The 14225-nt window shown below is 42.4% G+C and overlaps 1 protein-coding gene across 1 annotated transcript in view; it reads right to left on the bottom strand.

Annotated features, from left to right (window-relative positions):
- LOC121283940 overlaps positions 1–14225 on the bottom strand; it is a 197618-nt gene that overhangs the window by 14205 nt on the left and 169188 nt on the right. The window contains exon 17 of the mRNA XM_041198739.1: positions 5537–5620. Within this exon, the coding sequence (XP_041054673.1) occupies positions 5537–5620 (84 nt within the window). The remainder of the gene's footprint in view (positions 1–5536; positions 5621–14225) is intronic.

Genomic DNA, 14225 nt, shown 5'->3' with positions numbered 1-14225 from the left:
TGGAGTCCAGGGAGCTGAGCAACCGGGGCTGGAGCCTGGGGGAGATATTCTGGCGGCCAGTGGAGGAGGTGGTGTCATGGCGATTGTGCAGGAGTGAGAGTGTGTGTCTGTGTGTGTGTGAGAGAGTGGGTGGGTCTGTGTGTGTGTGAGAGTGGGTGTGTCTGTGTGTGCATGTGAGAGTGAGTGAGTGTGCATGTGAGTGAGTGTGCGTGTGAGTGAGAGTGAGTGTGCGTGTGAGTGTGCGTGAGTGTGTGCGTCTGTATGTGTGAGTGAGAGTGTATGTGTCTGTGTGTGTGTGAGTGAGAGTGAGTGTGTCTGTGTGTGAGTGTGTGTGTGTGAGTGAGTGAGTGAGTGAGTGAGTGAGTGTGTGTGAGTGAGTGTGTGTGTGTGTGTGTGTGAGTGAGTGTGTGTGTGTGAGTGTGAGTGAATGTGTCTGTGTGTGTGAGTGAGAGTGAGTGTGTGTGTGAGAGTGAGTGTGCGTGTGAGAGTGTGTGTGTCTGTGTGTGTGAGTGAGGGTGAGTGTGTGTGTGTGTGAGAGAGTGAGTGTGTGTGAGTGAGAGTGTCTGTGTGTGTGTGTGTGTGTGAGTGAGGGTGAGTGAGAGTGTGTCTGTGTGTGTGGGAGCGAGAGTGTGTCTGTGTGTGTGGGAGCAAGAGTGTGTCTGTGTGTGTGAGAGTGAGAGTGTGTATGTGTGTGTGTATAGGAGTGAGAGAGAGAGAGAGCGAGACAGTGAGAAAGTGTCTGTGTGTGTTGTAGTGAGAGAGTGTGTGTGTGGGAGTGAGAGCGAGTGTGTGTGTGTGGGAGTGAGAGAGTGTGTCTGTGTGTGTGTGTGAGAGAGAGAGAGGGAGTGAGAGAGTGTGTCTGTGTGTGTGGGAGTGAGAAAGAGTGTTTGTGTGAGAGTGAGTGTGTGTGTGTGAGAGAGAGAGAAAGAGAGAGTGAGAGAGTGTGTCTGTGGGAGTGAGAGAGTGTGTCTGTGTCTGTGGGAGTGAGAAAGAGTGTGTGAGAGTGAGAGAGTGTGTGTGTGTGTGTGTGAGGGAGAGAAAGAGAGTGTGTCTGTGGGAGTGAGAGAGTGTGTCTGTGTGTGTGGGAGTGAGAGTGAATGTGTGCCTGTGGGGGTGACTGTGAGAGACTGAGTGAGTGGGTGTGGTGTGGGGGCAGTGAGTAGTGTGAGTCTGCCTTGCCAGTTTCATGTTTCTCACTCACTCTCACCACCACACACACACACACACATGTACCAACTCACAGTGGGTGAGGGTGAGTCAGTGAGCACCCTGAGACTGGGAGTGAGCCAGACACACACAATGATCCTCTCTCACTCTGGTCATTTTTAACTTAGCAATTTATTACTATGACATTGATGTACTTATGCGCAGCAATTGTTTCTTTCCTTAAAACTTCAACTTTTTTTTTTAAATTTGATTTATTTTTGTGCCAAACCTTCACTTTCCAAAATTTTGCTCATTGGCCCCATGAGTGAGAAAAATAAGCAAATGTGGACCCTGACTGAAAAGGTTGGACAAGCCTTTTGTAAAGGATCAGGTGAACACAAATCACAAATTCGAAAGTATATTAGGTAGAAAACTACTGGATTTAATTCATAATACAGCTATTACTTTAGCAAACTCCTATACCCAAAACATTAACGGAAGTAAATGTAACCATTTTCAGCATTTGAGAGGTCTCAACGCATTGACAAAGCTAGCAACTCTCTCTCATTTGATTGCAGGCATGACCCAAGTACAGGGCCTGGAAAAAGCTGCAAAATCTGTCGTGCTCCAGAAAAGAATGACAGTCAGCAGTTCTACAGGCTATATTAAAATAAATTATACTCATCAAGGTGAAAGATGCTAGTAATAGTTAATCACCTAGCATGCAGAATGCCAATAATTACTTTGCTTCTAACCAAGCTGTATCTAAAGTTCACTCTACTTTGCCCCACTGTACCTTACTGCCTCAGCTCTAGCCTTAAGGAATAGGCCATATTGCATAAGTGTTACATTTTACAAATTCTCCATTGAGCCACATCATGGCACAAGTCAGGAGTGTGATGGAATATCCCCATTGCCTGGATGAATGCAGCTCCCACAACACTCAAGAAATTTGACACCATCCAGGACAAAGCAGTCCGCTTGACTGGCACCACATCCACAAACATTCACTCCCTCCACCACTGACACACAAAGCAGCAGTGTGTACCATTTACAAGATGCACTGCAGGAATTCACCAAGGCTCCTTAGACAGCACCTTCCAAAGCCATGACCACTATCACCTAGAAGGACAAGGGCAGCAGATAGATGGGAACATGACCACCAGGAAGTTCCCCTCCAAGCCACTCACCATCCTGACTTGGAAATATATCACTGTTCCTTCACTGTTGCTGGGCCAAAATCCTGGAACTCCCTTCCTAACAGCACTGTGGGTGTACCTACACCACATGGACTGCAGTGGTTCAAGAAGGCAGCTCACCACCACCTTCTCAAGGGCAGCTAGGGATGGGCAATAAATGCTGGCCTAGCCAGCGAAGCCCACATCCAGTAAATGAATAAAAAAAATCTTACTCTTATACTCCAGCCCCCTTGCAATAAAAGCTAACATACCAGTTGCTTTCTTAATTTCTTGCTGTTTCAAAATGTTAACTTCCTGTGGTTCATGTGCAAGGAAACCCAAATCCTGCTTCGTACCAACATTTACTAGCCTCTCACCTTTTAAAAACATATTCTGCTTTCCTATTCTCCTGCCAAAGTGGATAATTTCACATAGCCCTACAATATATCCCAGATGACTAAAACATTCTGTTCCAAATATAAAGTACAGTAGTAATTCTGTGCTTTGCCAATTTATGCTCCTTAGATTGAGACTCAAGTACATTCATGAAGGAAGATATAGTATTAAATAATCATGCAGATGGTTGAGATGAAAGCCTGGTAGACAGTCCCCTGAACCACTGATTGATGTGCAGTGAACAGTTTCAACATTTTTGAGAAATCCGTTTACACAACAGAAACCTCTTTGTTTTGGAGACAAAATGGCCGACTCAGACTCAGGGAACCTTCATTCTATTTGGGATACAATTGAAAATTTATTTTCTAGCTAGATAATCCTCATTTTGAACAGCCTTTGATTAATTTGTGAAAATAATCCCCCCTCCTAAATAGGGAGGAAATGCCGCCTTCAGAGCTCAATCTGAGAAGACACAGATTGAAATATTAGTGATGTATCCTTGGTTCTTATCCAATAGAAGAGGCTACTGAAGAACTATATTTTTTTGCCACCTGTTATCAGCTGATACTACCACATTTTCTCCACTAATGGAAGAAATAACATTGTCACTAACTCTCTAGAATATTCCTTTCCAGAACATTTAGTATACTTTCTCTTTCTCCCTAATGTCTTTCACAACTTTTGTTTGTAAGCCAAACTGATGTTCATCTTTTATTCTGTCCAAGACCTATTTCAGGGATAAGTTCCCTTTACATCCTTAAAACTGTTCCGATGCATCAATTTCACTTTCATTCCATCTCTTTTCATTTTACCATTCTCACATATTCTCTTCTCCCCTTAAAATTATACAGAATAGGAACAATCCTTGAGACGACTCATATGAAAGATAGCTAAATGAAGAATGATAAAAATGAATTATTGTTCAGTCATACTCACATTAAAAACAAATTTACTATAATCTAAAATTAAACTCAGAAAATGCTGGAAATTCCCAGCAGATCAGGCAACAGCTTTGGAGAGAGAAACAAAATGTTAATATTTCATCAGAACAGGCAAAAGTTAGAGATGTAACAGATTTAAGCAGGTACAAAGGAAGGGAAAGGGGGTGGGGTGGACAGCACAAAGGAAATGCAGGAGAAATTAAATAACAAAACAGATAATGGTGCAAGACAAAAGGGGATGGCAATGGTATAAGTACAGAAACAAGATAGGTCTGTTGAAAGTGTGAATGGGAATAGCAGAATCTCACTATTAGCTGTGTCTGCAAAAATGGGGACACTTATGAACTGATACTGCTGAACTTAATGTTGAGTCTGGACTCTGGAAGGCTGTAAAGTGCCTAATCAACAGATGACAAACTGTTTGTTGACCTTACGTTGAGCTTAATTGGAACAGTGTAGGAGGCCAGTGTGGGAATGGGCAAGTTTAAATGACAGAGGATTGGAAGCTTGGGGTCACACTTACAGACTAAATGGAAGAGTTCTGCAGAGTGATCACCTAGCCTGCGTTTGCTCACCTAGTCTGTGAAGAGAAGACTGCATTGTTAGCATTGAATAAAGTATATCCAATTGAAAGAAATACAACTAAATCGGTGTTTCGCCTGGAGTGAATGTTTGGGACCCTGAACAGTGGGATGTAAAAGGGCTGATGTTGCATTTCCTGCTCTTGCACATGAAGAGGGAAGGGGAGAGATTGTTGGGGTTGACTTAAGAGTGGGTCACGGTTCCTTTGAAATGCTGTAAGGGGTCATAAAATTGGTCTTAAAAGTTGCTTGTTCCCTTTAGTTTTTAATCAATAATTGACATTGGATTTATATATGCAAAGAATGTACTCAAATTACACTATTCCCACATTATAATAGTTACTACACTAAAATATATAATTGGATGTAAAGCACTTTTGGACATCCTGAGGAATCAACAGAGGAGCGACAACATTTTGCATGGTAGGGCTTGGCAATTGTGAGCTGCTGCCAAAGGCAACTGAAGATGTTGTTTTTCAGGATTCTGAAGGAAGACTGGGGAGAAGGTATCAGAGTGAGAACTGTCCAGATTTGTAACTGGGGCAGCAACCAGGGCTGGAAGCTGAGGTAGAGGTAGATATGCTGGGGCAGAAAGCCAGGCTCAAGAGAATGGTGGGCTAGGCCTAGACCTGTCATGGTACTACAAGCAGAAGAGGAGGATGGCAACATATTGGGGATAATGGAGCCTTGGGGAGGGGGTGTGAAGCCATCTGGAAGCAGCTGAAGATGCTGGCGTGCAAGAATGATTAGGGATGGGTTGAAGGCTGGGGATTGTGGGGGTGGGGGGTGTTTGGTGGGGAGTTGGTGGTGGACTATGGCCTGGCACCGAAGGCCAGACAGACGATCAACAAGAGTAGAAAGCAATGGCCAAGGTTAGCTTACATACAAGTCTTGCATCCATTGCATGTCTGTAACACACTAGATGTCAAATTATAGATTCAAAAAATATTTAATGAAATAAAGAAATGTAATAATTAGCTTGGAGTCTACAAATTTACAAATTGGTAAGAAATACTTTTGGCAGTTTACAACAAATTACAATTAGTTGCTTAGCTGCATTTGCACTCTCTCAAAGGACATATTTATGTTTTGGTCTTAATAAGACAGGCATAGTTATCAGCTAAACACTACCACCATATTCTGGGCTATAGTACTGATAATAAATTGTGTTTCTTTCAACAAAAATGAAAATTAATTAACATAACTTAGAAAAGTGATTGTTGAAAAATTATTACTATCATTTAGAAGTATATGAAAACAGTCAAACTTGCTGATGATAAAGACATTGAGTTACCTATATTGGCAGAGTTGCCTTTGTCACCGCTTCTGGTGTAGGCTAGTTCTTCTAATCGATAACTGCAAGGGCCAATGGGTAAATCTAAAAGTTTCAACAATTTAAATATAGAATCAAGAGTTAACATGAAATTGAAAATTTTAATAATTTTTAAAAAGTAAGTTAATATTTGTAATAAAAATCCTATTTCAATCTATAAAACCTCATGTGCATGTTGTATAATGTACTCAAAATGCCATACAAAAGTATTAGGTTAACAGTAAACAGAGGTAAAGTGCAGTAATGAACTCATGATCTTGAAGACGAGCAGCTTTTTAGTTACTCAACATGAACCCAAAATTTTCTTTCAATAGTGAGAAGAAAACAGCCGGTCACAGGATTACTTCAAAAGGAACTTGTTATACTGCTAAACCACTTTAAACTTGATGTCCATGAAGTTAATTCCATATGCATACACATCATTAATGGCACTGGCATGAAAGCAGGTCTGTTAATCAATAGGCTGGGGGTTGGAAGATTAAGACACTCAAATGGCAATGAAATATTTAATATTCCATATACAGGATTGGCTTTATAAAGTACAACTTTAACTCCCATGTTCTCAAGTCAGTAAATATGAACATTCGGCTACAGTGACAGTGAAGGCTTCACCACAATTTTGAGTTGTCCACAATCAGACTGACTGTGCATGCTCATAAAAAACAACAATATGCTTTTAGCACAAACTTACTGGACCAGTGCTGAATATGGGGAAAATGTTCTGTGCGAATAGCATATAAATGCGACTTTGCATCCTTTGTGCTGTCATTAAAATCATCGGATTTTTAAAAATAGCAATGAAGTTAAATGTACACATAAGTAAACGCTCCTGTTCCAAATCTGCTCAATTGCACCAACATTTTAAAACACATTTGATTATTTTTAAATTTTTCATTCCTGAGACATGGGTGGCCTGACAAGACCAACATTTATTGCCCATCCCCAGGTTTCATACAACAAAGTGACTTGCTAAGCCATCTGAGAGAGATTTAATAATCAACCACATTGATGTTAGACTGGACTCACATATAGGCCAGACTGGATAAGGATAGCAAAAAGACACTTGTGAACCAGTATTCCAACTGGTCACTTTTATTGGAACAAGCTTTTTTTAAAAATTTAATTAAAATTTCCAAACTATCTTGTTCTCTGGATTAGTAATCCAGTATTATAACCACTATGGTCCTGCATCTGTTCTAAAGAGATGATGAAAGACAATGTAAAGTTATTAAAAACAGTCTGTTGACTTCATTTTCCTTCCCTCACCTTCAATGAAGTAGACATTCCTTTCTGTAATGTATACAAGAAAAATCTGACTCAATAGCAATCAGGCAACGAGTGTAAGTCTAATAAAGATTGCAAGATTTGATGTACTGAGTTACAATTAACATATTTAGTTTTTGATCCATTAGGAAAAGATTTAAAAACTCAGTCCACCTAATAACACGATGACTTGTCTGAAAAAACTTTCAAATTAAGAGAGATTTCCACTGGCATCTCAGAGTATCCCTCTGGGCAGTGTAGCACAGAAGTAAAGTATGTCCCTGCCCTTGGGGTGAAGATATCAGTATTACTGGTAAACTTTTCCAGAACAAAGTAATCTGGTTTGGGACACATGGGAAAGGGTTCTGTTGCTGAGCTAACCTTCATTTATCATTTTTAAAGATAAAAGTTGTCAGTTGTTAATTATTGCTGTGTGTTTATAAGTTCACTCTCTAACTCTTTTTGAACTTGTTCATTTGTGTACATCTCCTCTTACAATTAAGCAAAAATTATGTAATTCAGAAAAATGTCATTTTTATGTGATCCTGAAATATTTGTGTTTTTAAAAAATTTTGCAATTGGTTATTTGCAAAGTTAAGTGAATCTTAACTGCTGTAAAGAACAGAAATCATCTTCTTTAAATAGATTATGTTGCATGCCTGACAGCATCTGTCAGACATTTGATGATTGGCAGATAGGTATTGTAAAGCGTGGTACTTACTGCTCAGTCTGAATACCAACTCTTTTTAAATGCAGTGTAGGTGATTCAATAGGTGCTTTAATAATGTTTCTGTGAAGTATTTTATGTTTTTAAGGTGCTATATAAATATAAATTGCTTCATAAGGAGGAAGAAAAGGTAAATCCGCACACTTGAAAAATGGTCCATTTTTCAATGATAATTTGAAATACTGAATTTGATCTCCAAATGATTCAGGTTTTGATGTGTTAACCAGCATTACTTTCCCTTCAGATGCTGTCAAGTCTATGGTGCATTTCAAGTGTTGTAGATTTTATTTCATTTCCAGAATTTACAATCTTTCTTCTTTTATCAGAGAGAAAAAAAAACAAGTAAATAAAATCAGTAACCTCATTTTTCTATTTAGGTTTAGACTGTTTTCTCTAAATCAGCTCTATTCATAAGTAATTAGTTTTGTAGAAATATGTTGCCTTTATCAAAATCTGGCATTCATTCTGAGGACAAAAAGTAATTTCCAGATTCATTTTAATGCCAAACTGTCCACAACAAAAGCTGCAATGCACATCAACTTTTACATATTACTTGGAATTTAGGCACAGGAACAGGCCATTTGGCCCAACCAGTTCATGCCAGTTTTATGCTCCACTCGAGCTTCCTCCCAGATTTTCTCATCTAAATCTACCATCGTAACTATTTATTCCAGCCTTTTTCAAGCCATGGCCTGTGGGCCGCAATGCAGTCTGCAAAGGCTCTCTATATGGCTGAAAATGCTGGTAAGACAGGTATGTGAGGTTGAAGACTACTGCTACGGATTGCTCCTCCAATCAGAGTCTGCTTCTCTCCGATTGAAGGAGCAGCAAAAGAGGGCCCTCCGCTCCCCATGCTTTCTTGTGGCTCTAGCCTTTTCCCCCTGGCTCCTGGTGTTTTGGCCTGGCTTTCGTGGCTTTCCCCTGGCTCCTGGTGCTTTGGTCTAGCTCTGGCCGTTTCCTCCCACTTCCCAGTGCTTTGACCCAGCTCCAGTCTCTTTCCCACGGTTCACCCCACATTCCCCTGGTTATCCTCACTTGCTCGTGTGCATGAGGAGTGTATGCATGTGTGTGAGCGGTGAGTGTATGCTTATGTGTGAGGGGCGAGTGTGTGTGTGTGAGGAGTGACTATGTCTATGTGAGGAGTGAGTGTGTGTGTATGTGTGTGTGAGAGGTGAGTGTGTATGTGTGTGCGTGTGCATGTGTGTGTATGCGTAAGTGTGTGAGGGGTGAGTGTTTGTGTGAGGGGTGAGTGTTTGTGTGAGGCATGAGTGTGTGTGTGTGTGTATAAAGAGTGTGTATATATAAAGAGTGTGTATGTGAGGGGTGTATGTGAGGAGTGTGTGTGTGTGCGTATGTGTGTGTGAGGGGTCAGTGTGTGTGTGAGGGGTTAGTGTGTGTGTGAGGGGTTAGTGTGTGTGTGTGTGAGGGGTATGTGTGTGTGTGTGAGGGGTCCCAAACCCGCTGCATTAAATATGCATTCCCGGGAAACACGCCATTTCCATGGCGGGCAGGCTCTCATTCAACTGCCATGCCATCACCTCTCCGCTACATCACATCAGGCGCCATATTTAAAGTCCAGCTGCACGCTCACCTCTCTGTGCTGTAAGCCCAGGACTGCTGCGCAGAAGACAGGATGGTTCCGAAAGGCTAAAAGACTGCAGCCTCCAGGTTTAGTGACACTGTGGAGGCCCACCATGATGACCTCTACCCTTGCCTTGGCTGCAGGATGAGCAGCAACGTTACCACTCCGGCTTGGTAGGCGATGGCAGTGGTGATCAGTCCCAATGCTGCACAGGAGAGGTTGTATCCAATGTAGACAGAAGATAAATGATCTCATCCGTGCCACCAGGGTATGTATGGCAACCATCTCATCACTCTAAACTCAAGCCCATCACACATTCACTGACATCTCACTCACTGCCAGCATAAGGGACAGCACCACTCATTCTTTCACACACACCTTCACATCTCCATCTGGCCTCATCTGTTCTGTATACCGCCTCTTCAGCCCTGACCAGCTTGAGGCCACTTGCACAGATCAAGTTGTGCCCCCACACAACCCCTGGGATACCCCCTTCCCCAGTACAGCCTTCACCCTGCAGCCTCTTCCCTTGCCTGAGGCCACTTCACCCCCTTCCCCAGGTTAGCCCTAGCCCTAGCCCTGCAGTTGTACAAAGCCACCCCTGCATTATGGCTGGTCTGGTAGGTAGAGACCTGCCCATGAGCCCCCCTAAAAGTGATGTGGTGCTGTCTGCAAAGCCTGGTGCTGATGACCGCAAGTGTTGCCTGAAGCAAGGCAGGCAAACAAACCCCAAAGTCCTGAGCGAAGTGCAGCTTTCCAGGTGCACATTGCTTATATATTGTTGTGATAGTACACCGGCATGGGCGGATGATCCATGTGTGTGGGAATGTGTCCAGTGGGCTGGCCTTATAATGATATGCTGATGTATTACAATGTGGTTCCTAACGTCCCATGGCAGGAGGTGCAACCTGCCATCGAAGGGCTGAGTGGACGATTGCAAACTGGTTTCATGACGTCATGAAACTGATTTTTGGCCCTCTTGCTATATTGTCTGCTCACGCTGCCGAGCATAAAGTGGGCACGGAAAATTCCACCCACAGAATTGTTACACCACAGGAGGCCATTCAGCCCATCATGTCTGCACCGGCTCTCCAAATGAGCGTTATGACTTAGTGCCATTCTCCTGCCTTTTTCCTGTAACCCTTGGACATTGTTTCTATCCAAAAAATCATCCAATGCCCTCTTGAATGCCTCAATTGAACCTGCCTCCACCACACTTCCAGGCAGTGCATTCCAGACTCGAACGACTCGCTGTGTGAAAATTTTTTTTCTCATATCACATTTGCTTCTTTTGCACATCACTTTAAACCTGTGCCCTCTCATTCTTGATCCTATTTGAGCGGGAGCAGTTTCTCCCTATCTGATCTATCCAGCCCCCTCATGATTTTGAACACCTCTATCAAATCTCCTCTTAGCCCTCTCCTCTGCAAAGAGAAGAGTCCCAACTTGATCAATCTGTCTTCATAAGTGAAGTTTCTCATCCCTGGAACCATTCTTGTAAATTTCTTCTGTACTCTCTCCAACGTGTTCACATCCTTTCTGCAGCATGGTGCCCAGAACTGTACACAATACTCCAGCTGAGGTCTAACTAATGTCTTGTATAAGTCCTACATAACCTCCTTACTCTTGTACTATAGAATATACTGCAAGCGCATCAAGAAACACAAATAATTCAAATAGAATGAGCCCTCCTGACAACTTTTTAACAGCATTCTCAACTTGTCCTGCCATCTTCATGTACATCTGAAAGTTTCTCTGTTACTGTATTCTCTTTTTAAAATTGTACCATTTTGTTTATATTGTCTCATTTCACAGCAAAATCTAACATCTTGTGATGACCGAAATAAGCAGATAATCTGCTTTTTGAAGTTTCTCATTGAGGGAAAAATTTTGGCAAATACCAGGTGAAAAGACTAGCTCTTTGATAATGCCATGAGATCTTTTCTGATTTAACATGTTATCTGACAGATGGCACTCCCTGAATACAGAATTTAAGGGTGGAATTTCTGTGTCCATTGGTGGGGGGCTTGTTTGGCAGCGTGAGCTGTTAGAGGTGATTCCACAATTGGGCAGCACTTGCTGAACAATCCTGAATGCATCAAAAGTTAAACTAACAACTAATTTAAGATAATTTGTTGAGCTCGTAACATGGTTCATTTACATTTGCTAGAAATGGCATACATTCAGATGTAGGGACCTGTTCTCTGCCAACAAAAACATGTTAAAGCCTTGTGCCTTTTTCTGAATTACCCAGGAGCTTGGGAAGCCTATATTTCCTGTTGCTTTCTCTATGGCAATGCCTTGGCCAATCAGAGTCCATTTGCCAGCCAAACAGCACCCTTTCTCTTGTAGTATGAATTGCTGAGGTAGTTTGAAATTTGGTATTCTTGTGTTTGTCCTGATGTGTGCAAGACGAAAAAGCTTCAGCAACATGTCTCTCTTTTCACCAATATTCAAGTTCTATACCGCCAAGCGACTGATGGCCTCTCGTTATGCTCTTTCCCAGAAGAGGAAACATTCTCTGCATATCCACTCTATCAAAGCTTTTCATGATTTTAAAGGCCTCTATTAGGTCACCCCTCAGTCTTCTTTATTCAAGAAATAAGAGACCCAGCTTGTTGATTCTTTCCTGATAGGTCTACCCACATATTTCTGGTATCATCCTTGTAAATCTCCTCTGCAGCCTCTCCAGTGCCTCTATATCCTTTTCATAATACGCGACCAGAACTGCATGCAACATGGCATGTGTGGTCTAATCAAGTTTCGATGCAGGTTTAGCATAACTTCCCTACTTTTCAATCTATCCCTCTAGAAATAACAACCTAGTGTTTGGCTTTGTTTTATGGCCTTGCTAACCTGTGGCACAACTTTTAGTGATTGGTGTATTTGTACTTCGGATCCCTTTGTTCTTCTACCCTACTTAGACTTGCACCTTCCTAGTAATAAGTGACCTCCCTATTCTTCTTACCAAATAGCATAACATCACATTTCTGTGTTGGACTTCATTTGCCAATACTGCAAGTTTATTAGTATCCCCCTGTAATTTGCTGCAGTCTTCCTCAGTATTGACTATCCCCTACAACTTGGTAGCATGTCTGAATTTAGAAATTGTGGGCCATAACTTCCGTGGAATGGCAATCACAGTTGGACTGAGGGATCAGGGAGAGCTGGTGGAAGGATAAATGTAACGTAAATAGTTTAACATAGTTATTTAAAAAGTTGACATTATACTTGGAGGGAGGTGTAGTATAATAGGCTAATAGTTATGGTAATAAGACAGTGATGTGGATTATGATGTAACAGTGACATCAACAGTCACGTGCTAGAGACTCTGTAAGCATATGGAATAGTCTGTACACAAGAGTCATGTGCTTACCTAGTAGCTCATCAGGTACAGAGACAAAAAATTGTAATCATGTCCTGATGTTATATTTGGCAGGGTCTGAGTGAAACCTGTTCTTCTGGGTTTCCCAATTGCAAAACAGCACCCCCATTACCTTCCTGCCTCCAAGTTAATACCGGGGCCTTTAATACAGAACTGAGGGAGTACTGTATCACTATAGGTGAACTTTCAGATCACCTTTCAGGTGAAACATTAAACTGAAGCCTGGTTAGTCCTCTTGGTTGATGGAAAAGACCCCATGGCACCATCTGAAGCACAGCACAAGAATTCTCTGGGTGCCTTGACTAACATCCATCCTTTAACCAACACCATCAAAAAATCTCAGATCCTCTGGTTGTTCATCTCCCTGATACCTATGGGACATTGCTGTGCCCAAATTGCTGGCATGTTTGTCTATGCAGTAATAGTGATTATACATTATAAGTAACTAATGGGTAGTAAATTGATTTTGATGCACTGAAGATGAGAAAAGAGCTAGAGAAATGCAAATTCTCTCTTTTCTTTACTAATAACCTCCACTAACTGTTCTATAGCCTCTTTTGGTGGTAATACAATTCCAATATCACCTCTACTGTGGAAACTGATTGGGTATGTTTGGTAGCGAGATCGGAGAATCTCACGAGAAGGCCCTAGATGCGTTTCCCAGCGACATGAACCCAGGAAGTGATTGTCCCCTCCCTCCATCAATGATGAGCCGTGTTCCCGCTGCCAAACGTCAGGAATTTAATTTGAATTCATTGCATCTCATTATTGTGGCCACAAGTCCCCACATCAAATTAAAAGCTCACGTCGGCGTGATTTTATGGCATTGTGATTTACAACTGCCTGACAACCTGAACTTCGAGGGGAACTCAGAGATGAGTGCACACAACTTTGTGCAGCGCTCATGATTATCCCAATGCAAGGAAGCGGCTCCGCAGATGTCGTGGGTTGGGGGTGGTTACAGGCATGTCTCCACAGCGGCTTCTTCGTGGCCAGCTTGTGGTGCTGGGGCAAGGGCGGCAGTGCCGGGGGCAGGAGGAGAAGGGAACCTCAAGGCAAAGCCAACAGTGCTGGGGAGAAGGAAACCTCAGGGTAAGGGCTACAGTGCAAGGGAGGGTCCATGGCAACACAGACTGAAGTGTCAAAGGTGAACACTCTTCCGCAGCTCATCTGTTTAGCTTGAGCTCAATTGAAATACTTGGAGTCAGGCTAGTCAAGCAATTGTGCCCACTGAAACAGCACTAATTCCTGACAGTGCCCGTGGCTGCTCCTCTATTGTTAATCCCTCACTTCAATCTCGAATGAGTGCTATGGTGCTGCAGAACCATTGTAGAACTGGCTTGAGGATCCTCTTGGGAAAGGTGGTCATCAAACACTGATGGAAGGGTGCAATCCTAATACTTGCATTATGTTCCAGTTGACATTGAAAAGTCGTTCTCTTGGTCCAAGCAAACCACGAAGTCTTCAAGTGCAGTTTAAGACAACACCTGCGTCTGATATGATAGTTCAGGATGCAGTCGAATAGCTGAAGCTGATGCCAATTGGTCGGTTGACGTGGGACGGTGTTGGGTGGGGGAATGGTGAATCATCATGTACACTAAACACTGGGCATCCATGTAGTGGCCTGGATACTCCAAAATGTGTTAAGGAGCCTTGGAAGGTAGCTGCACGTGATGACTTGACCAAGAGAAGT

The sequence above is a fragment of the Carcharodon carcharias genome, chromosome 1, assembly GCF_017639515.1.
Source record: "Carcharodon carcharias isolate sCarCar2 chromosome 1, sCarCar2.pri, whole genome shotgun sequence".
In the NCBI taxonomy this organism is placed as follows: domain Eukaryota; kingdom Metazoa; phylum Chordata; class Chondrichthyes; order Lamniformes; family Lamnidae; genus Carcharodon; species Carcharodon carcharias.
Note: the sequence above shows the minus strand (reverse complement) of the source record. Positions and strands in the feature narration are given on the sequence as shown.